This window comes from Podarcis melisellensis (genome assembly GCF_964234715.1).
Source record: "Podarcis melisellensis genome assembly, chromosome: 9".
Taxonomy (NCBI): domain Eukaryota; kingdom Metazoa; phylum Chordata; class Lepidosauria; order Squamata; family Lacertidae; genus Podarcis; species Podarcis melisellensis.
This window is the reverse complement of record NC_138541.1, coordinates 44,631,797-44,655,023: the sequence shown is the minus strand read 5'-3', so window position 1 is coordinate 44,655,023 and position 23,227 is coordinate 44,631,797. Positions and strand designations below refer to the sequence as shown.

The following is a 23,227-nucleotide window of genomic DNA, read 5'->3' as shown; positions in this document are numbered from 1 at the left end:
GTGTTACAAAATAATGCAATCTGGAACTCTTAATCATGCAGGAAAAACAAGAGTATTAGATTTAATGTAGCTATGATTTCGTCTTGCAGCTTTAATTGAGTTGAGAGCTTAACCATAGACAATGTTTCCCAAATCTTAAAATTCTATTCTTGGATAGTAGGAGGACTTTTACTGTATTTTCCCCCTCATTTTGCTGCAGTCTGGAATTGTGCCACTGTTAGAAGGGCAGTCTAGTATTTCTTCCTGGTTCATAATATCCAACAAGACTATCATAAGATCAAAGCTTGATTATCTACAAAACAAGGGTGTAATAATTTTATTTCACTACTTTTATCCTGCTAGTAGTTTCAGACTGAAGTGAACTTGACTGTGGGATTAGCAGATACTGTATTTTAAGACTAGCTGGAACATTATACCAGTTACTAGATTGAGGTAGGTAACCATGTTGGTCTGATGTAGTCGAAATAAATTTAAAAATAACAAAAATTGTCCAGTAGCACCTTATAGACTTCATTGGTCTCTCAGGTGCTACTGGACTATTATTTTTTATTTTATTATACCAGTTTGTTCTTTTGTCCAAAAACCAAACAAACTTCATTCTGAATATATAATATCCAGGAACAAAGCTGGATGCAATGTTGTAGCTTACATGCTCTTAATTCTCCTTTTGCTTTGATCTTAGAATTGTCATTCCAATAGGGGAAGTTAATTACCCATTCTTTCCATTGCTTTCTTCTGTTCAGCCTTTCTCTGTTGTGCTTGTGAGGGCCTTAGCTTTGACCTGCACAAATATTTTCCTACCTAAATATGCTGCATTCATAGTGAACTTTTAGTGGGATTATTTCATATGTATGTTCCTATATGGCTTCCAGTCTCTAGGAAAGTTTCCTTTCAATTTTGATACTGATTCATTGTGTTAAAAACTAGTCATGGTCAAACCTGCTAATCTATGAATTCCTGGACATCAAATGTAGTTTGAGAGTGATTTAAAATTTTAATACAATCTTGTCAAGCTATTGCTACACATGTCCCACATTGGCCTTGACACTATAAACTCTTATCCTAGCAAGTATAAAGTATGACTTCCTATTAGGCATTTCACTCTTTTATGTGGTTCCAGCAATGTTTCAAGGTCATTCACGGAAGTATTATTTTCATTGGCTCCTAAAGAGCAAGGGATAAAAATGTAAGTTAAGATTGCTGGCTAGTATTTATAGTCCTAAACAATATAGTCTCCAGTTTAACACCATGGAATAAAAATGATAAAATCAAACTGAAAGAGGGCTAAGAGCTTATAAATTGCAGCTTTGTATTCAGGACGAAGTCTTTTTTGGCTACTCAATAAATTTGCCTGCTCTTCAGTGGAGAGTGGGGATGAGGTACCATATCTTGTTTCATTTTTAAAAAAATATTTTTTATTAAAGATTTTCATGGTTCACAAAAAATGTGCATTGTCTTTTTTCAGGTCGTATAGTCCTTTTTTACATTTGATGTGAAACATTTTACAGAATAAGGTGGGGGTAGAAGAAGAGTGGGAGAGAGAAGGGGGAGAGGAGATTGGGGTGGTAATATTTAGTATGTTTGTGACGAGTTATGCCAGTGTCACTTGAGTAGGTTCTCTATTCATTCATTTTATATGTATATGTACACACACACACACACACATACATGTATGTATGTATGCATGCATATGCATATGCATACACACAAATATACATTTTAGTGAGAGAAGTTGGGGTGCTCAGGGCGTGGTTGGTTATCTTTAGTTGGCTACAGTGAGGTTTGTTCGTGGGGGGTGGTTGTTGGGTAAGTTCAGCCCATATTGACTCAAATGCTGTTGGTAGGTTCTTGTTGGGCTGTGTATGTGATAAAATGGAGCCATACTTGAGTGAAGGCGTCTTCTTCTATTTGTCCCTGTGTCAGGTTCAGTCTATTGGTTAATTTTTGTAATAAGTCCATTTTTCATATAGTTTGATACCATTACTTCTGACAGGTCTCTCCAGTGTCTGGCTATGATGTTTCTGGCTGCTGAGAGTAGGTGGGTTTTGAGCTCTTTATAGTGTGTGGGGGCATTATTATCTTGGAAGATGCTTAATAGGGCCAATGGATTTATTCTGCTACCATATTTACTCAAATCTAATGTGCCATCAAATTGAATGCGCACCTCAATATTTATTACGATGGATGGTTTTTCAAAACTTTGAAACAAAAAAAAGGTATTTAATGCGCCATCAAATGTAGTGCACACCCTAATTTTCGTGACATAATTTGGCCAAAAAATGTGCATATTACATTTGAGTAAATACAATAGCTGGATACCATCCAGAGACATTGTTTGCTTTTAAAATATAAAAAGATTCTAGGTTTCAGCAGATAAGCATTGTGTACTTTTTGTTGTTGGTTTTAAACCAGATATTTCCATCTGTTCTTTTTAGCAGGACAAACTAAGGACGTTTTCTAAGTTTTTGCTGATAAAAACGGTGAAGGTTGGGCCAGCGGATATAGTATGATATAGTATGAAACATAATATTTGTGTTTTAAAAAAAGCACAAGGGATAGATTTTTCCAAACTGTATTTTACCATACTGTATAAGGCTACATAGTACTTTGATTTTCAGTAGCTCTCAAAATAAGTGACATAGCAATTAATTATATGTTTCTTAAATATTTATTATATTTTTATTAGAGGTGGGTGCAACCCTCTGCTTCCATATAGAAAAAAAGGTTTGAAGGACTGCGAATTCCCATGCTGGTCTCCCAAACATTTTGAATCTATGCTTTGGATGTCTTCAGCTCGGCTAGGTAGAGAACTTACCATGCATTTACCACAGTGTACCATTATGTAGTTGGTTGTGGTGGACATAAGCCCAAACTCCTTGTGCCAGCATGACATGATAACACATTGTCATAACAGATTTGTGTGTTTACCGCTGCATTGGTTAGACACAGTTGTTAAAGTATATTGTGTGTGATGATTTTACATTTTGGTAAATCTACTCATAACGAAAACACCTCTAACCTATGCTCTGCATAAGGCACAAGCATTATTTCTATTTTCTGCTGTTATTATTCATCCTTTTGTGCTCTATTTAATAATAGACAAGTTAATATTTTAGTTAAAAATAGTTGCTTTAAGAGGCCAACCAGGTGTTTTCAAGAATAATTTCATAACCAATCTTTAAAGAGAGCTTTGTTTTGGGGACTGTGTTCCATGCAGCATGGAAATTCAAATAAAAGCAAATAATGAATGCAGCTTTCCAGCTGCAGTATGCATGTGGATTATTACATGTGCATATAAGGAAGGGGTTGTTCAAATTAGCACACTTTCTGGTTCTGTAAAAGTACTATAAAATGAAAGGACATTGTAATTGTATTTTATTCACTGTATTGGTGAAAACTAATTGGTAGCTGTTTTTCCTACACCTAATCCTACCGACCTTTTTAATATTTTGGAAGATCAGAGCTAAAGGCCATAATCCCTAGCATGCATTAGAAGTAAGCCACATAGGTTGGGAAATGGAACTTTATTTTGGCCAAAAGAAAGTGGTGTGGAAGGGGTTTCTGTCTATTGAGTCATATTTTGGAGAGTTATGGCTGAGGGATATGCCATGTTGGGTTTTGGGCTCATCCTGCATTTCTGCCATGTATATGATCTGTGGCCTTGTGCAAGGCTTCACCTAATATAGTCTAGTGTGAGGGCAATAGAGCCAGATTGTTTTCAGCATCTGATATTCAGAAGTATACAGTCTCTGTCCATTTAGATCCTGGATCACATGGAGGGGCTTGGTTAAGTGGAGCTGGTAGGGGCAGCTTTGCATGGGTGGAATTGAAGAAATTTGTGATGAGAGGGGAGGACTTGCAGTACCCACACTTTGAAAGTACCAGCCCCCATTAAGTACCAGCACATGTCAAATAACTGAATTTCTAAATAATTTAAAATGCTTTATAGATTACACATCAAATATATGAAGCTGCCTTTATACTGGCTCAGACCATTGGTCCATCTAGCCAGGCACAATAAACAGGCATTTTAATGAGTTCTCTACTTTACCAGGCAGAGCGAGGAGCCAAGATCTAAAAAGTGCAGAAAAAAGCATAGAAAAGGAGCATAAAAGATGTTGGGTGGGAATTTACTAGAGTTTTGAGATGCTGAATGACAAGCTGTAGAGTAATCACATTTTTACATATAATACATAAACAGAAATACTATCTGCAATTGCTTCTCCTTGAAGCAATAAAATGAAATATGGAATAACAACAGATAATTTCACTGAAAACCTGAAGTGTGGTGTTATGCACACATGCTATAGATATTAAAATTATTAGAGGCACTTTTGGTAGCAAGGGTGATGTGCACAGTAAGAGTTTAAAGAACATCAAAGGAAAGTGGAGAACATGCAGCAGCTATAAACACTGAAGTACTGGTTTCCTTTTCCCCCACCCCAGACCTCTTGGTCTTGGTGGAACTCTTAAGTGGTAGACTGATCTGGGGATAAATGGTTGGTGATCGTTTGTGGCTTTTTCAGCAAAAGAGCTGCCTTGGAATTTACTTCAAAAATAAAACTCATTCAAAGCAGTCATGTTTACATAGATCTGTACATATAGTTTGGATAAGATTGTCATGTATTAAACTGCTTTTTCTTAGAAATAACTCATGGGGTAAAACTATAGCTACACATTGGTGCATCCCTCTCACTGCTCTACAATACCTTTAGCCATCCTTTCATGGCTAGTCAAATGAAATAGAGAACAGAATGAAACGTAAACACTAACTCAGCAAATATTCAAGGACCTGTAAAGTAACCAAAAGCTGCTGAGCATGGGGGGCGGGAGGGGAGGTGTCAAGGATTTAGGAAGCTGGTTCAAAAGGCTAAAGATCCCCAGCAGTGATCTTCCTCTCACCCAGAGAATCTGAGAACCATGTGAAGACAGTGTCCTGGTGGCCTCTGAATATATTGCACCCAAAAGAATAATCCAAACCAATTGCTCTGGTTTTAGCTTACATGTACTGGAATGAAGAAGTATTTCCTTTATTTCACTTCTGTATAATTTAACCGTTTCTTCTTGTTATTTGTGGCTAGGGTAGAGCTTAGTTCTACTGAAAATTACACTGTAGAATCAATTGTATTTCATGCATGTCACTATTAAAGATTACTGCATCCATATTAACTATACTTTAACTGGAATTGTAAAAAGGGGGGAATACAGTAACCATCTGTTCAAATGTTTGATTATAGTTGCTTTGTGTGATTGATTTGTTCTAATACTATTACAATCAACCATTAATAAGGTAAATCAGTGTAGTGCAGTCACTGAATCAGGGTTTCAGCACTATCAGAACTGTAATCAAATTTGTATTTATGTTCTCATATTAAACATGATTTGTGAGACTTGTAACTTAGTAAGAGATTTTTCATCATTGACAGGCAGGGTGTGTATGGAGGAAGGACTCTTCCTGCAGATATTTTGTCACTAAAGAGTTGAGCTCAGTGTCAGAAGTGGGCCCCGAGACCTGGCATGAGGCTTGGTGCAATTCCTCCAACTGCACCTTTATCATCCAGACCTGTAACAATGGGTGTTTTCATTTTCGTTTTACCACCTGCTGTTGATGGAATTGCATTCTTCCATACAAAAACAACAGCCCTGCACAAACAATGACTACTAGCCACGATGGCTACTTTCTACCTCCACTGTTGGAAGATGTATGCTTCTGCATGCTAGTTGCTGGGAATTTCAGGTGGGGAGGGTCCTGTTCAGCTCAGGTCCTGTTTTCTGACTTCCATAGGCATCTGGTTGGCCATTGTGAGAACAGGATGTTGCACTGCATGGGCCAGTGGCCTGATCCAGCATTTAAACATGCAGTATGAAGTGATGCAGTTAGTATGAAAGTACTGCTTCAGTGAGAACTATGCAGGAGTTATCACAGGAAGAGCTGGAAGAATGGGATGAAATATCAAAGAGTGAGTGAGTGAGTGAGACTATACAATAGGTAATAATTCACACAGTCCTTTCAGTCTTTTCTTGCTGTTTTATCTCAACAATAACACTGGAATGTTGTACTGAAAAACAGTTTGCAAGCAATTCGTTTTTTGGAGATGTATTATTTGGAGAGAGAATCTAATTTTTTCTAGTCACGGAGCACAAAACAAGTTTGCAGTCCTTATTTTTCTAGAAAGAACTCTTTTATTGTAGACAAATTGTGGTTTGCAGAAAGCCACATGAATGAGAGATGGATAAAAGTCATGTCTGCAGAGAATGCAAAAAGAGTATTCCTGGAAATTTGAGATAGTCTTTAAATTTTGATTAGAGTAGTGTGATACAGGGGAAATTGTGGTTTGCAGAAAATTAGCATTGTCTCCCAGTTCCCACATTACAAGTGCTCAGTTTCCCAGACTCTCTGTAGAAGGAGAATATCATCATTGTGAAGAGACAGGAATCATACAAGGGCATAGAGGGAATTTTACTGGCAAATTTTTAAAAATAGCTTCATCCTTATTTGTATTATACTGACATGACTTTCACAAGACATCATGAATTCTAGATAGAGATTTTCAGAGTTTGCTGTAAAATGCATATATTTTTAATCAGGAAAAAGTAGGAATATTCCATGGCTATGATCCCGAGTTTGTCCCCAATGGCAGGAGTGCCCACTGAACAGAAGTCTACTCTTGTGACACTCTCTGCAGTGAAAAGGGGCTGGGAAAGGCAACTGTGGGTGATTTTCCACTGCAGCCGCTTATGATGCCAAAAATATTTTTAAAGGGCTTGGGGACTCTCTGAAGCAGCATGAAAGGTGGCTCAAGAGGAAGGAAGAATTGACAAAACACAGACTTGCCACTTTTTTCTGGTGTGATCGTTGCCTGGATCATGGTCTCATTTATGAATGGCAGCAACTCTCTTTTTTTGAAGAATATAGTTAGCATCCTGGGCAATTTCATTTATTATCCTTCCTTATACTATCATTTTTCAAAATCATTTTTAAATTTCTAGTTCAACAACACATACACAGCCTTAGTTTAAAACTTAAAAACTTTTCAGATGTCTGATATGCGAATGAAAGTCATATGAAAAGTCAGTGACAGTTTGGCTGGATGGCTTATTTTCTAGTGTAATTGCTTGCTTTGTGTGTACACTTCTTTTACATTCTGTGACGATGAAATGTGGTTTCCCCCCTTCTGTAGGGTGTACCTCAGTTACCTTGTGCCAAAGCATTATATAACTATGAGGGGAAAGAGCCTGGAGATCTTAAATTCAGCAAAGGAGACATTATCATATTACGTCGGCAAGTTGATGAAAATTGGTATCATGGAGAAGTTAATGGTGTCCATGGATTTTTCCCGACCAATTTTGTCCAGATTATTAAACCTTTACCTCAGCCTCCACCTCAGTGCAAAGCACTTTATGACTTTGAAGTTAAAGACAAGGAAGCAGACAAGGATTGTTTACCCTTCTCAAAGGTAAAACACAATTCTTATATTACTGAGTGTTGTAAGAACATTGAAACATTTATTAATGTCCATATAGAAAGTTAGGTGGAATCTACACACACATAAAAAATGCTGTAAAATGCTTTTTAAAAAAATGTTTTGAAAAATACATTGAATTTTGCATACCTCACTGTTGCCACCTAGTGTCACGTTTGTATATTGCACTTTAGAACACATTTAAAATGTTTTATTTGCAGCTGTGTAGCTGAGTCCTTGGAGGGATGCGGGTGGCGCTGTGGGTAAAACCTCAGCGCCTAGGGCTTGCCGATCGCATGGTCGGCGGTTCAAATCCCCGCAGCGGGGTGAGCTCCCGTCGTTTGGTCCCAGCTCCTGCCCACCTAGCAGTTCAAAAGCACTCTTAAGTGCAAGTAGATAAATAGGGACCGCTTTCTAACGGGAAGGTAAATGGCGTTTCCGTGTGCTGCGCTGGTGCCGGCTTGCCAGAGCAGTTCGTCACGCTGGCCACATGACCCGGAAGTGTCTCCGGACAGCGCTGGCCCCCGGCCTCTTAAGTGAGATGGGTGCACAACCCTAGAGTCGGACACGACTGGCCCGTACGGGCAGGGGTACCTTTACCTTTACTTAGCTGAGTCCTTAGTGACAGACATATATGAGCACCCAGAGTTTATACTTACTGTTTTTCTAATTCCTTTCCTACCTACAGATATTTACTCATTCCCTTATTATTGGAAGCTTTTTTGTTTTTGTTTGGGTTTTTAAATTTTGAGAATTAATACCTTAATTTCCTCTAAGGACAATGTTTTAACTTTTATTTTAACTATAATTCAGGGTGGAATTAGTTAGATTTCCCCTGCCACCAGCTCTTTCTTTCAAAGAATTCAGGGTTGTATATATGGTTTCACTCCCTCCCCACCACCATTTTTCTCTCAAAACAACACTGTGAGGTAGCATGCTAAGAGATGGTGTCAGGCTCCATGTCACCTAGTAAGCCCCATGGTATACTAAGGATTTGAACTTATCTTCCCTGTTCAAATCTTAACACATTGTATGTTATACTAAATTGGCTCTCTTTAAGACTGTTTAGAACCGGATGAAGTTAATTTCCGTTTTTCTGTTCCTCAGTCTGACCCCCCCGCCAAGCTAAGTATATTAAATTATTAAATGTATTTTAATTTATAAATAAATGGAAGAGCTTGGCTTTAACTTTTATAGAACTCCAATGGGTTGCCCTGGGAAGGAGCCATGAGAATAATGGTGTTGTTGGTTGCTTCTATTTTAATTAATTCTCAAACTTAGGTCCTCAGCTGTAGCTGGACTACAACTCCCATCCTCCCTTGCTAGCAGGACCAGTGGTCAGGGATGATGATGGTTGTATTCCAACAACAGCTGGGGACCCAAGTTTGAGAAATAGTGCTATTCTTGATCAGGAAATGCATGTGTTCTTAAAAGAAATTAGTTGCTTAATTGCGTATTTCTTTTTAATGTAGGATGACATTCTGACTGTGATTCGCCGAGTAGATGAAAACTGGGCTGAAGGAATGTTGGCTGACAAAATAGGAATATTTCCTATTTCATATGTTGAGGTGAGAGAACCATAAAAATATTTTAATATACAATATAATAATGGTAGAAAATGCAATATATACTTGCAATAAACTTGTGACTTTCTAGATAATCTTGGTGGCCAGCCTCACTATTTTCTGTGCTTTGAAATGTAGGGACAAATTAAGAGTTCCGATAAATTCAGTTATGTAACAGATACACCCTTTTATTGTGAGCTGAACTTGTCACAGAATCCATGGGTGCAATTGCAGGGCAAACAAATTGGTATTTGTTCATTGTGTATGTTGAAATCTATTCATTCAGAACTGCTAGTGTGGAAATATTGTGGGATAGGGAGCAAAGGTGTCCTTTAAAAAAGTTCTTGAGTTTGTGTTTATTCTCTCATCACTTATGTAAAACATCACTTTTACATTTATGGCATACTAGTGTTGGAATTTTAAGAAACAAAATCCAGGAAACAGAAACTGAATTGAGGAATTCCAAGAAACCAAAAAATCAGTTCAGTTTAAAATTGGAGGTTAAAATTGCTGTAGGTCTGTCACTGCCATCTTGATTTAAAATGGCATCCAAGCATATTTACAGATGGATGAAAATCTGCACCTCAGTCTCAGGTACCATCTTGGTTATGATATCTTAAGAGGTGTCCAAATACATAGCAAACGAACAACTTTCCAAAATAGTTTATTTATTTATTCACGAGATAACCACGAGATGGTTTGTGAGAGTCTCCTTGATCACTTTTCTGAAACACTTGCATCCCTGCTGTAAATCTCGTAGCAGGCTTATGATCAAAGTACTGACAATTATGAATAAATGATACATTTTAAGGGATCACTGTGACAATATATACATAGAGATGGAGAATCAGCAGATAGCTCAACCCAAAATTTCCAAATAGGAAACTTCCAAAAATTTGTTTTTGAAATGACAGCCAAATGTATAGTCTTTCTTCCTCTCTGCCCCCCTTTCATATTGTCAGTTGCTGAGGTGCCCCAACAAACAGCTTCATGTTTTCCTTTCTTGAAAAAAAATGTCTTTAAAAAAGCCATTTTCCATTTGAAACGCCAGCTTCCTTCATGTGCAAGCACAACTGACTATTCATTTTTAAATTCTGCGTGTCATTGTTTTGCAGTTTAACACAACAGCAAAACAGCTGATAGAACTGGACAAGCCCTCAGGTTCAGCAGGAGACTCTGGAGAAGGCACGTCTGGTGCATCCCACAGCAATTCAGTTCAAAAGCACACGGATACCAAGAAGAACACCAAAAAACGCCACTCCTTTACCTCTCTTACCATGTCCAACAAAGCTTCACAGGCTTCTCAGAATCGTCATTCAATGGAAATCAGTCCTCCTGTCCTCATCAGCTCTAGCAACCCTACTGCTGCAGCCCGCATCAGTGAACTTACAGGCCTTTCCTGCAGTGCACCTTCTCAGGTAATTTTCTAGCAGTAGAATACAAAGCATATCATAGCTTTTTTTAGATGAACAATTTAAAAGGTTGTCAAAATAAGTGGAAGATAATTGTGACTGACTTTGTGCAAGCAGTCATTAATTATACATAAAGGGACAATTTTCATGCACTCCCAAAATATTATAAGCTGAAGAGAGCTGTTACTGCTCTTTAAGTAACTGAAAGGTTTATTTCAATATGAATAGTTTTTTGTTTAAAAACATGCACGGAACAAATTATTTTTTAAATATTTTGCATGAACTACTAAAGTATATGACATTTTGATTTCTTGAACAAAATGGAGTAGAAAAATATCTGTCACTAGGCTGGCTGAAGATGGTCATGGGGAATACTAATGTATTTTGGGGTGGGTAAATATGAACTTAAGGGAAGGTGTGGTTTTACCTTGACTGGAGAGGGGTTGTGGGGGAGTGGTGTCATTACCGTGGGATATTCTGAATTAGAAAGGGAATGTTGCTGGACTGCTGAAGGTAGCCATCATTTGAAGCGGGAAAAGTCCCATTCCAAATATTAATCCAGTCTTCGGGGTGATGTTCACCTCACATCCTGAAAATAATGAAAACACTTGAACTGAATACATTGGCCCACCACTTACACTATTAATATTACAAATACTTGTAGTTCATTTTATTTTATTTTGTTTGAAGATTTGTGGTCCAAAACCAGACTTAACACTGTTTAGGAAAACCCCACTGGTTCATATGCTCCATTCATAACAGTAGTTATTTTATCTGCTGATAGGCCCATAATGAGTTTAACTTTTTTTAACGTTTTGATAGGTTCATATTAGTACTACGGGGCTAATTGTGACCCCACCACCCAGTAGCCCAGTGACAACAGGGCCTTCATTTACCTTTCCACCTGAAGCAACCTACCAAGCTGCTCTTGGTGTAAGTACAGTTTGACATTATGTTGTAGTTTTATCTGAATTGTCCTTTGTTTTTACATAAATCTAGAAGCTACAGTTTTTGCAAGCTGCTTTGAGGTGTATTGTGGGGGAACATTTGATTTCTATATAATGAATTTTGCCTCTTTGGAAAATAATACATGCTTTGATGGTAGGACCGAAAGACTCTTGTGGCTTCCAAAATATTCCAAACCCAGAATCTATTATGAAGTGCTATGTTGAATTATTCCCTTTAATAGTGAAGCACAGTAACCAAGAAGCGAAATGAGGCCATCCAAAAATCAGATCATGGCTTCTGCATGCTTGAGAGACACCTTAGGTATGCAGAAATATGCAAGTTCATGAATTAAAACAAAACTGCCTGGTAGGTACCTCTGCCTTTACAGAATATTGAAGACAGTTGACTATATAGAGACAGGATGTAGTCTTAAGCAGTGATTCTGAACCAGTGGGCCATGGATCCCTTGAAGGCTGTGGAGTAACCTCAAGGGGTCTTTGAAGCTATTGTCAGCAGCAGTGGCACAGTACAGCAAATCCCTTAGGTGATGGGCTGGAGTTTGGAGCTGGGACAGAAGGGCTGGGATGCCAATAAGGCAGAGCACTCAGAGAACTAGTTGTTGTCCTTCATCTGATGTGCTCCGAGTGCTGCCACCCATCGGCACCTCCTTGTTCACCCTTTCTTCATGCAGGGAGCCCAACCCATCCTTGCACAGGGTGCAGCCCACCTTCAGAAAGACTACCCATCCAGGATAAGAGGAACTCTATTCTTCCTTCCCATTGGATCTTCCCAACTGCTTTCATGCCTCTTCTCTTTAGCACTGATACCTTGGACAAGTCAATGCATAGCATAGGTGGCTGGCAGAGAAAGCAAAAAAACAGCTGTGTGCTGTGGTGTGTTAGGAGAAGAGGCAGAAGAAGGAGCTGCTGTTGCTGCTTGCAGTCATTTGGAGGAGTCTTTTATCCCTTTTAATTTCTGCAGAGCACCTGGCCTTCCTTGCGTGGGGCCCGTTTTAATTTGACAGCCTGAAAAGGAGAGAGGGGGCACAATTTGCCTGTGAAAGAGTGCTTTTGAATGGATGGAATATTGGCTTTATCCCATTTTTTTCATTCATTCAAGAAGGAAAAAAGAAGGGGGCAGTGAGCCTGCTCATTAATTCCTTCTTACCGGTAATTTCCAACCTTCATTTCTACTTAGAAATGAGAAGACATGGAGAAACTGTACGTAGTCTTTTCTCACTCCTAGATCTATATTGTGGCTGGATTCCAGCCTGTAATTTCTTACAGTTGTGAGAAGTACATTCTCCCTCTGTCTGTCTGTCTGTCTGTCTGTCTCTTCCTCTTCGCCTCCCACCCTTTCTCTAAGAAAAGTTATTTGTTAAACAATCAATACAGAATCAGGTTGAGCTGGATGGAAGTTGGTAAGCATTTTGGTGCATTGCCTGTAAAGTTTATGTTGCAGAATAATGAAAGTTCATTGGTGTACCATAATAGGTTAACTCTGTTGTTGTTATTGGCACTAAATGAAATCCAGGCAATATGAATGTTCAGTTCTCTGTGATAGCAGGGAATCTGCACATGGTAGGGATGAGTGCATAAGTGAAACTGGTATTAAAAAAAATTAAAGAATATTTATACAAACTGTTGAATATATACTTGATTATAGAATTGTTAGGAGGTGGCTTGGGTTTTTGAAACATAGTTTGCCACACAGCTTTAGTTGCTGCTACTCAAAAACAATTTGAGATTTTACAGGTTCATGGGACTAGTTTCACAATTTTAAAGTAGCACGTTTTCTAGAATGTGTTGCAATGCGTATTTTCTGAAATGTTAGGTTGCTTCTTGTAGGATGGATATTAGTCACATTTTGTATTCACATTTTGAAAATGACCTGAATTGTCTTATGAAGAAAATCATTCTTGTGAAGAATATGTAGAGAAGTCGCACAGAAAGTCCTTGGGCTGTTAAGTGGAGTAGAAACCTGTAAAAAGTAGTAAAAACCTTTTATTATATATACACTGCCATGTATTTGCTGCTGAGTGATGTATGTGAGCTTCTATTTTCTGACACTTTCCAATACGTAATATGCAAAGTGTATGTTTGGCTGTAGTGAGTGGTTAATTGTTTCTGAGCTGTTTCAATTTGCATTGACAGAATAAATAATCCCATTTAGTCAAGTTATTGAACTTTGTTAGCTTGATTTAATGCTTGCTAATCTGATAAGAGCTAGAAAGTGTTTACAGCTCTTAATCAAGGGCAAAGTACTTCCCAGGGTATTTATCTATGTGTATGAACAAACCAACCAATCATGTCACCTGATTAGAAATATGTAATATGGATTCAGGTGTCAGGGAACTATATAATGGTTATTTTCTATATTGAGTAGTATAGCTTTCAACTCTGTAAATAAGACCATTGATCCCACTCCTCTATTTCTTAGTTCCTGATTCCTAAGTGCTTTAGAAGGATAGTAACTGCTAGGTTTAATCATATACTCTGAGACCAGGAACAAGCACATTCCCATTTGATAGTTATGAAGCACCTTGCAGTTTGCCCAAGGATGCTAAAATGCTAATGCTAACCCCTGGCTATGGCACAGCACAGGATATGAGATATATCAGCATCCAAATATCTGAGGGTATTTGAACCAGGGCCCCAGTGACTGTGTGTGACTTCATTTGCATGTTGCCACTACTACTCTGATCAGCCTCTTTTCATTAAACAACTCTTTAAAACAGGGGTAAGCAAACTTTTTCAGCAGGGGGCTGGTCCACTGTCCCTCAGACTTTGTGGGGGGCTGGACTATATTTTTGTGGGGGGGGGGTGAACGAATTCCTATCCCCCACAAATAACCCAGAGATGCATTTTAAATAAAAGCATACATTCTACTCATATAAAAACACACTGATTCCCGGACCGTCCGCAGGCCGGATTTAGAAGGTGATTGGGCCGGATCTGGCCCCCGGGCCTTAGTTTGCCTACCCATGCTTTAAAAGGAAAGAGGAAGTAAATCAGGTAGAACTGGAACCACCTGCCTCCTGAGAACTTTTATTTCTGCTTTGCCTATGTGGATCTCCCTTGTTTGTTGTGGTTGCCTCTTTACTCCATTTGGAGGGGGATTGGAACAAGCAACCTCATGAATGTATTTGTTCCTGCTTTAACAGATGCCTAATGGATCTCTGTGGCTGCTGCCTAGTTATCATGTTGTGGGTATGGCAATGTGATGAAACTGTCTGCAGGTCAGCCTGTATGGGTTGGCTGTCTTTGTGTCAATGTAGTGTGTGGAAGTTGTTGCTGTATAGTTACTGATTGGTAGGCTGTAGCAGAGTTTTCAAGGATGCTGTGGGCATGCCCATCATTTTTAAATAGTAATTGAATTTTCTGGTTTTGTGTTTTTCCCCTGTCCTGGTTTGAACACTCATAATCTGTAGTGGCTGGGTATCTCTGGTTCTGACATAATGTGAAGTATCAGCAACAACATAGAGAATAGTCTGAAGTTTTACAAATGAAAAGAGTAACTAAGGGATCCAAGAATAGAGCCCCATTAGAAACTGCCAGTTAAAAGAGCTGTTTCCATTTCTTATCTCACAATTTTCAATCCTAAATTTTGAATAATGGCACTTAAAATAAAACAGTAAGAGGTACCTTTTGTACCCCAGCTGTCAAAGGGAATTTTGCTGTCAAAGGGAACAGCTATTTTATTTTATTACTTTATTTAACTATTTATCTATTTATTTATACCATGCTTTTTCTCCCTAAGAAGGACTCAAGGTAGCTCACATAAAAATAAGAACAGCTAAAAACATAGAGAAAAACAAAGTAATGTTTGGGTGGTTGTTGAAATTTGTTGCTTACTGCATTACAGCTTCTGGTTTCAAAGCAGCCATGGATTGCAGTCCTTTTCAGACCACTGAATATTAGAAATATGTTTGAAAAACTTTGGGATTTATGCCACAAATTTGCATTGAAATGTGTGGATAAATGATATTATATGCATGAAATAAATGTTATAAAGAGACTTAAGTTATTATTTCTCTATTTTTTCCTTTCCTTTTGCCTATACAACTATGTTTTGTATTTTCTTATAAATGAGTATTAGTTTTAGAGTTTAATATGGTTTTAAAAATTCAATAAAATTGTCATTAAAAAAGAAATGTGTATTTAGACGCAATGCTTTGAGCTTGTTTCTTTGTTGTTAAAAATTTTGTTTTTTAAAAAAGAAATACAAGGGATTGTCCCGTTACATTGTATCAGAAAATGGAGAAATTGGTGTACAGTGGAACCTCTACTCACGACCACTGGATCCAAGTCAATTTGGGAGTGTGTAACTGTGTGTATGAATACCATTTTCAGCTGAATGTTGGTGCCAAAATGACATTAAATTTCTAAATATTTTATTTCTAGACACTGAATCCCCCTCTACCACCACCACCTCTCTTATCTGCTACAATAATTGCTCCAACCTCTGCTGGGCTGCCTTCAGGAGCAGCTCAAAAATCTGCATCGGGATCAACTGAGCAAATAGCACATTTGCGCCCACAGACAAGACCAAGTGTGTAAGTGAAATAAAAGCTTGTTGAGTATAACCTTGAAATGGTATCAAAGAGCAGAATTGCCAAAGGAAAAAAATTCAAGTATTTCTGGATAGACAAGGAATGTTTGGCTTGCCATCTGGGGTGAAAAGTGCCTGGTGCATGTGAAAGGGATGGCCAAGGTTCTCAATGCACCAAGATCTAGATTGGCTACCATGACCAGCCAGGACTGGTCATGAACAACAATAGCAGATTATATGAGGTACAGAAAATCCCTGGAATGGTTTTGCCTGACACAGCAGGCTTGTTCACACATAATGCTAAACCATAATCTATTAAACCATGGTGTAGCAATATGTGTGAGTCCAAAAGCTTTACTACGCTTGTAAAGGTTTGTAGATGGTGTATAAAACTTAGATAATCTTAACTATAACAGTGTTATGTGTGAACCCAGACCTCCTCTATAACTATTGTTAAGATGTGTGTCACTGCCCAAAAGCTACAGTACCATGAGTGATGAATGTAAAAAAATAAAAAAAATAAATCATACTGCTCTTGCTGGTACTTTTAACTGTTCTGAGATGTAATAAATCAAGGTTTAAGTTATTGTCTGCCAGATGCCTCAGCATTGATAATTATTTATTAACTATGCTTAATATTAATTATGGTTAATGTTAACTGTAGTTTAACACTATGTGTGAACCAGGCCCCTGCACTGGCAAAAGTCCTGGGACATAGTTAATGATTCTTGACCAAATCAGGTCTCCTGGGTAGGAGCTTAGTTACAACTTGGAGCAGCCAATGGACAAGTAGGCTTCTATATTGACCCTCAAGGGATATATGCAAATGACGGAAGACAGATGAAATCAAGAATGGTTCTTTCAACTATTGACATGTTACTCTTTAACTGTCACCAACATTTGGACATTTGATAAGGAGTTAGGGACAGAATTCTTTGGATAACTCTTTGTATGTGCAGCTATTTCTCTGATTGAAATTTCTGTGACTACCTAAGGAGCTACTTCCCATTCTTAATGAACCCTCATGGCTCAATTTTCAAGCAGCAGTCACTCTGCAAGGGAAGCCATGACTTGCTTAGGAACAGTTTTTTTTTGGTCTAGTTTTTCCTGCAGACCATTATAAACAGTTTTGTTCTCTAGGTATATCGCTATTTATCCATATACTCCTAGAAAAGATGATGAACTGGAATTGAGGAAAGGAGAGATGTTCTTGGTGTTTGAACGTTGTCAGGATGGCTGGTTCAAAGGAACATCCATGCATACAAGCAAAATTGGTGTGTTCCCTGGCAATTACGTGGCACCAGTCACAAGGTGAGGCTTTCAGTTGAAGTATTTTTTACAAAGAAAAGGGGAAGCATCTCCATTTGGATATCCAGATTTTCTGTGGTGGTGGCTTGTTGGGATTGGGAGAATAGGCCTTATTTGGTTTAATAAGGTGTGCATAAACTATTTGCATTACTTTTAACAGGGCAGTGACAAGTGCCTCCCAAGCAAAAGTCCCTGTATCTACTGCTGGTCAGACAGGGAGGGTGGTGACTATGGTCAATACTTCCACTGCTGGAGGAACATTGCAAAAACTTCAGGGAAATGGTGTGACAATGAACGCCAGTGCAGTACCAACAGCTGTGGTCTCTGCTGCACATATACAAACCAGTCCACAGACCAAGGTTCTTATGCACATGACTGGCCAAATGACAGTCAACCAGGCTCGCAATGCAGTTAGAACAGGTAAAACATTGCTTTATTCCTTGGCTTAGGTAATAGTATGATCAGGATGAACTTCTCTGAGACCCCGTGTATCTTGTCATGGGTGGAGTGTAGAACATGATGGCTATGGACCAACTTCAGTGTCAGAGAGAATCTGCCTATGAATATTATTTGCTGAGAATCATAAGTATTTATATTTACATATAAATTTTATCTCTGTACAATAGTATTCAGTATAGCATCAGGTACTGGTCAGATATTTTTAATACCATAAAAGATGGTTTGGAAATCTAGATTGCTATACTGAAATACCCACACATGCCATTTTTAATGCTAGAGACTGTGGAATTAATAGTGTGAGGGAAGTTTTTAAATAGCACAACAAGTGGATACTGTATTGATTTCAGGCTCATGATACTATGTTTCCCCCTCTCATTGCAGTTGCAATACACAGCCAAGAAAGACCCACAGCCACCGTGACGCCCATTCAGGCTCAAAGTTCAGCATGCCTTATTCCTGCTGCTGTAATTATTCCACACCATTCTGTTGCCTCCCAACAGCTCCAACCTCAGCTTTCTAATGCTGCTGCTTACATCACTGCTGTGAATATCAACCGGACAAATCTCCCATTAGCTTGTACAACAGCATCTCCTGGCACTTCTGCATCTCTGGATGGAGATGCAAATGGGAGAACTGTGACTGCTCACCCTGGAGCTCCAGCTTCCCCAGAGAATACATTAGTAGCTGGAGGAATTACTACTGTCAGTAAATCAGATAGAGATGGCAAGGTGAGCATGGCATTTTGGTTGCCGCTCAGGATGTTTTTTCTTTAATAGATAACCCAATAGATAGAGGCGACTCTTTATTAGCTGTAACTCCAAAGCTTGCCATTTAGTTTATTCTTATCACCTTTAGTGCCAGATAGTGGCTTGCTTTGTGTATCACATTAAAAACCATAACTTAAAACAATGTGAATGAGCAGTAGACTAGTAGGCAATTTCAAAAGTTCCTAGAGTGTTCCTTTGGCTTTTCTGTTTCTGTTGCACCATAGCTGGAACAAGCTGGAGTCTACCTTGTGTCATCTGAATCTTTAAACAAACCATGACAAAGGTTTGTTCTTGGCTTACCGCTTGTGTTTTGTTTAAAAGAAACAAACAAACTATGAGCATGGGTTTAGATGGCATGACAACACAAACTCCAGCTTGCTTTGTCTTCAGCACAGCAAGAGCAGGGGAGGACTGCCCAGGAACCTTTGAGCAACAAACACCAGAATGCTGTTCATTCACATTAAACCATATATTTTTATGATTTGATGTGACAGCAAATTAGTCTAGTGCCAGGCTTGGCTTCTTTATGTAAGAAGTAAAGTATGGTCAGATTTTTGTTCATTTAGGAGGGAAAACAACTGTAATGGAATGGAATTCCTGATGTTACTAAAATATCAGAAGTAGAATTTTATTGAATAAATGGATGAAATTTTTGTATACAACAGTTCCATTGCTTCTGTTATGTGCCACACTTCACTTCCAGTATCCTGGGCCCTTCTGATATTTAGAGCAGAGATGAATATTTTCAACATGCAAGCAACAAAAATATTGAACACTTTAATGTTGCTTCTCTCATTGGATTTTGTATATAACATTTCAGGTATACTTGAACACCCTAGGTACCACCAGTTTTATTGTACAGTTGGATTGCTGGTTAGGACAGCAGTGGGGAACCTCCAGCTCTTGAGCCCAAGAAAGTGTGGCAGAGGTCCTAATATAGCCTGCAAGGCTGCTTTTGTAAGACCGTGCCCACCCACTCCACACCTAATGTCATATGTGACATCAGGTGTGGAACAGGTAAAGATGCAGTAGCAAAGGATCCATTGCAACATTAAAGTGCACTCCTGATTGTTCCTTGGCAAACAGGGCTTAGCCCTGAACTTGCAGGCATGGTTAGGATTCATATGTTGCCTGCAAATTGGTATCTTTCCTCCACAGTGAATATTCATGCTTCAAAACAAATGTTTTTATTTATTTCCAGAAAGAAAAAAAGGGTTTGCTAAAGTTACTTTCAGGAGCGTCTACCAAGCGCAAACCTCGAGCATCACCACCATCATCACCAACTCTGGAAGTTGAGCAGGCTGCTGCGGAGCTGGCCCTGCAAGGTGCTGTAGGACCAGAAGTTCCATCGGCTTCTAGTCATGGAAGAGCTGAGTCCTGCTCTGCGGACAATGAAACATCTACATCAATGCAAGATGTTACTCATCGGAAAGCAAGTTCTTTGGATTCCAGTATTCCTATAGCTCCCCCTCCACGGCAGCCCTGCTCTTCATTAGCTCCAATCCTGAATGAATGTAGGCCTGTTGTGTGTGAACGGTAAGTCATTTTGTAGTCAATAAAGTGTAATAACGGCTACAAACTGGGCCTAGAAATGCTAATCAGTAAAAATGCTAGAAATAGAATTCTGATATTGTTTCTGTGATCACCAAAAAATCATTGTTGACCCAACCTGGGTTTGAAATGTACTGTTGCTTCTGAAATGAAATCGTAATAGTAGTTTGACAGTGGCTACAACCTACAGTTGCATGCATGTGGCAGTAAGAGAGCCCCACATCTCTGGCGTATACCCAATAAAGCTTTTCCACGATAGATTCCTGCACAGTTGTGTTGTAGGAATGATATGGAAAGTTGATCCAGCCAAAAAGCCTAGTTGGCTGGACACTCTGTTTCTGAATAGCAGTTGCTGAGGGAACACATGCAGGAAAGAGCTATCATGGACTTCCTATAAGCATCTAGTTGCCCACTGTGGAAATAGGATACTAAACTGGATAGCCTGTGCCTTGATCTATCAGCACTCTTGTTTTGTACTTATGGAAACAGTCCTGAACTTTATTTTTTGAAATAGTATTCTATTCTTCAGCAAGTATTACCACGTCAGTACCCTCTCACACACTCCTAAAGCCCTTTCCGCCTGATTGAGTAGGTCTCTTTCATATATTAAAACTAGGTGTTCAGTCAACCTTAATATTTCTGGTTCATAATTCTGTGTATATTAACATTCTTTTTTAATAGAACTGAACTCTGTTGAAAAATTCAAAAACTTGATTTCTAGCACAGTTATTCCCTTATCAATATTTTTAATTATTGTAAGGAGGCCAGGCACCTGAGTTCTTTACCTTGCTTCTGTTTCCTCATATAGTAGCATTTTTCTCTTATTTCAGTATTGGGATATTGTAGTTTCTCAGTTGACGGAGTCTGTTTGCTTTTTCTGAGTTAGGGAATGGTGCTTGTGTAGATCAGTAGAGCTTGTTCTGTAGTTGAATGGCACTCAGAACCTTGCAATATTAATTTTCCTTTGACATCTAGTACTTGAAAAAGAGATGGTGGGAAAGATGCTTAATAATCATATTGAAGCCCAGTCTCCTCTTTCTCAAGCTCCAGTATGTCAGAGGAAAGCAGGAAAGTCAGTGCTGTACATAAGAGCAGGGAATTAGTCTAGCTTAGAAGGAAAGAGCATCACCACCCCCATTTGCAACAGCAACATTGCCTGAGGGCTGTGAGGACTCAGGGAAAGGAAATAATTATGACAGTGATCAGCAATTTGTTGACTAGAGACTTCTCCATTGTTACAAGGATGGTCTGGGTGGAAAGCATGGTTGTTTTGGATTCTCTCTAACATCCCATGTTCTGGCCAAAAAAGAAGCATGCATATTTATTTTTACAGGACCTGCTGAGATACGTTCCATTTCCTCTCTTCTGCTCTCAAAAATGTACTACGTATAGATATCAGTGTTTCATTATTCTGTGGAAGGAGAGGTGTTTTCTACATAGCTGAACTGTAAGCAGGTGGTGGTGGTATTATTATTTATTAAATCTCAGGGTGGTTCACAGAATAAATGTACAAGATAAAAACACTAAATACACAATAAATACAAGAACAAAATACCCTCACAAATCGATAACCACCTCCCTCCCTCCCAGGAGGACATTTAAAAGGGTATAGGCCAACAGCCAGGTTGAAGATAGAAGTTTTCACCTGGTGCCCAAAGATGTATAATGACGGCACCAGCCCATCCCTCAGGGTGTGTTGCAGCCATAGGGCTTTGCTGAACTATTAAGCAAGAAACCTGGCTCTCTGGGCAGTACTACAGTCTTCAAACCTGCCCCCACACCAGCTGCCATTCAAAGAGTTATCTGAGAGCAGTTGTGCAGGGCAAATAGCCTTTGACAATAGCTGTTAACCTGATCCTTTTTTTTTTTTAAGCAAAGACCTTTTGCACACAAAGCATGTGCTCAACTGCTGAACTATGGCCTTTCCTCGTACTCATTTCTGAATTATATTGCATTAGATTTCATTTTAAAAGTTAAAAAAATATTCATGTCTTCAATTAACCTAGTTAAGGCCTTAATTGTGTCTTTGCTGTTGTTGTTTTACAATTTCCTTCAATCTGATGAAACTTTAAAGAAAAAATAATGCATACAATATTGTTGTAGTACTATAGAGAGATTGGATTTCTCTGCTGCTTAGTAGATTAAAAATTCACTACCAAGGTGAACCAGAATTTATAGACCCTGTCTCTAGCCCTTCTACTCAGTTGGGTTGGAGCTAATAAACAGAAGTCAGGCAAAATAATAAGCCATTTATACAATCGGGGGGGGGGGGGACACAACTAATTTTAGATTATGTATTCAAACTCATAACATGTTCTCTGTCCCTAATAAAAATGTATGTATCCTCTTAAAAACAAAAACTGCAGTGGCACTTCCAATTATGTATTTGCCGGAATCAGAACAAATATTTATGGGGAAATATATTTAATGCAAAAATGACAAAAAGGTTACAAGCTGCTGCACTTTTCATGCTGTTATTACATTTTGGCTGCTTTTGTATTTGGGGTTTCAATGCATATCTGTAATTTCCCGGTTGAGCTTTCACCTAAGCAAGATTGTAGAACAATTACTTCCATGCATATGGCAACTAAGGCATATATTTGAACCATAGTTAATATTGCCATTTATGTTTTCTCTAGAGCTCTATAATTGAACCTGATTCTGAATAACACAAAGCCTTCCTCCTTGGATGTTCATGTGAAATAGCTTACCACTTATGTTTTAATCCCAGTGAGAAGTTTGCCTGTGAATAACCTTTCATCTGAGTATTGTTGGAGTTTTTAAAATCAGCATGCCCAGGTGAAAATCAGTGCACAAACCTGTGAACCCAATGATAATGCACTGTTTTAAGACCTCCTGCATATTTCAATGCATGTTCACTTGAATTTGAGACACAATAGTTGGAGGGCTGAAAGTGATTTGAGAGAGGTTTTGCTTCCCTTGCTGTATTTCTGTCCCTAACTATAATCAGTGTATTTATATGACCACATTTTTACCAGTTATGGTGAACTCCTTTAGCATTATTTCATCATGTATGCTACTCTTCTGCTATAAATATGCATTTCAGTTCACAGGTACTGAATTTGAAACTTTACTATAGTTTAATTTGTTTAGCTAAACAAAATCGTATAATAGCCACGTGTCAACTTTTAAAAATTGTCTTTAAAACATCCTAACACTTAACATCTTCCCAGAGAATTCAG

At 38.6% G+C, this 23,227-nt stretch overlaps 1 protein-coding gene across 3 annotated transcripts in view; it reads left to right on the top strand.

The window, feature by feature from the left end:
- SH3RF1 (SH3 domain containing ring finger 1) overlaps window positions 1–23,227 on the top strand; it is a 49,502-nt gene that overhangs the window by 22,603 nt on the left and 3,672 nt on the right. For all 3 annotated transcript variants that reach the window (XM_081926007.1, XM_081926008.1, XM_081926006.1), the window contains exons 3-11: window positions 7,182–7,457; window positions 8,936–9,031; window positions 10,144–10,446; window positions 11,263–11,373; window positions 15,792–15,943; window positions 17,080–17,250; window positions 17,408–17,667; window positions 18,088–18,434; window positions 19,675–20,009. In XM_081926007.1, coding sequence (XP_081782133.1) covers window positions 7,182–7,457; window positions 8,936–9,031; window positions 10,144–10,446; window positions 11,263–11,373; window positions 15,792–15,943; window positions 17,080–17,250; window positions 17,408–17,667; window positions 18,088–18,434; window positions 19,675–20,009 — 2,051 coding nt within the window. The remainder of the gene's footprint in view (window positions 1–7,181; window positions 7,458–8,935; window positions 9,032–10,143; window positions 10,447–11,262; window positions 11,374–15,791; window positions 15,944–17,079; window positions 17,251–17,407; window positions 17,668–18,087; window positions 18,435–19,674; window positions 20,010–23,227) is intronic.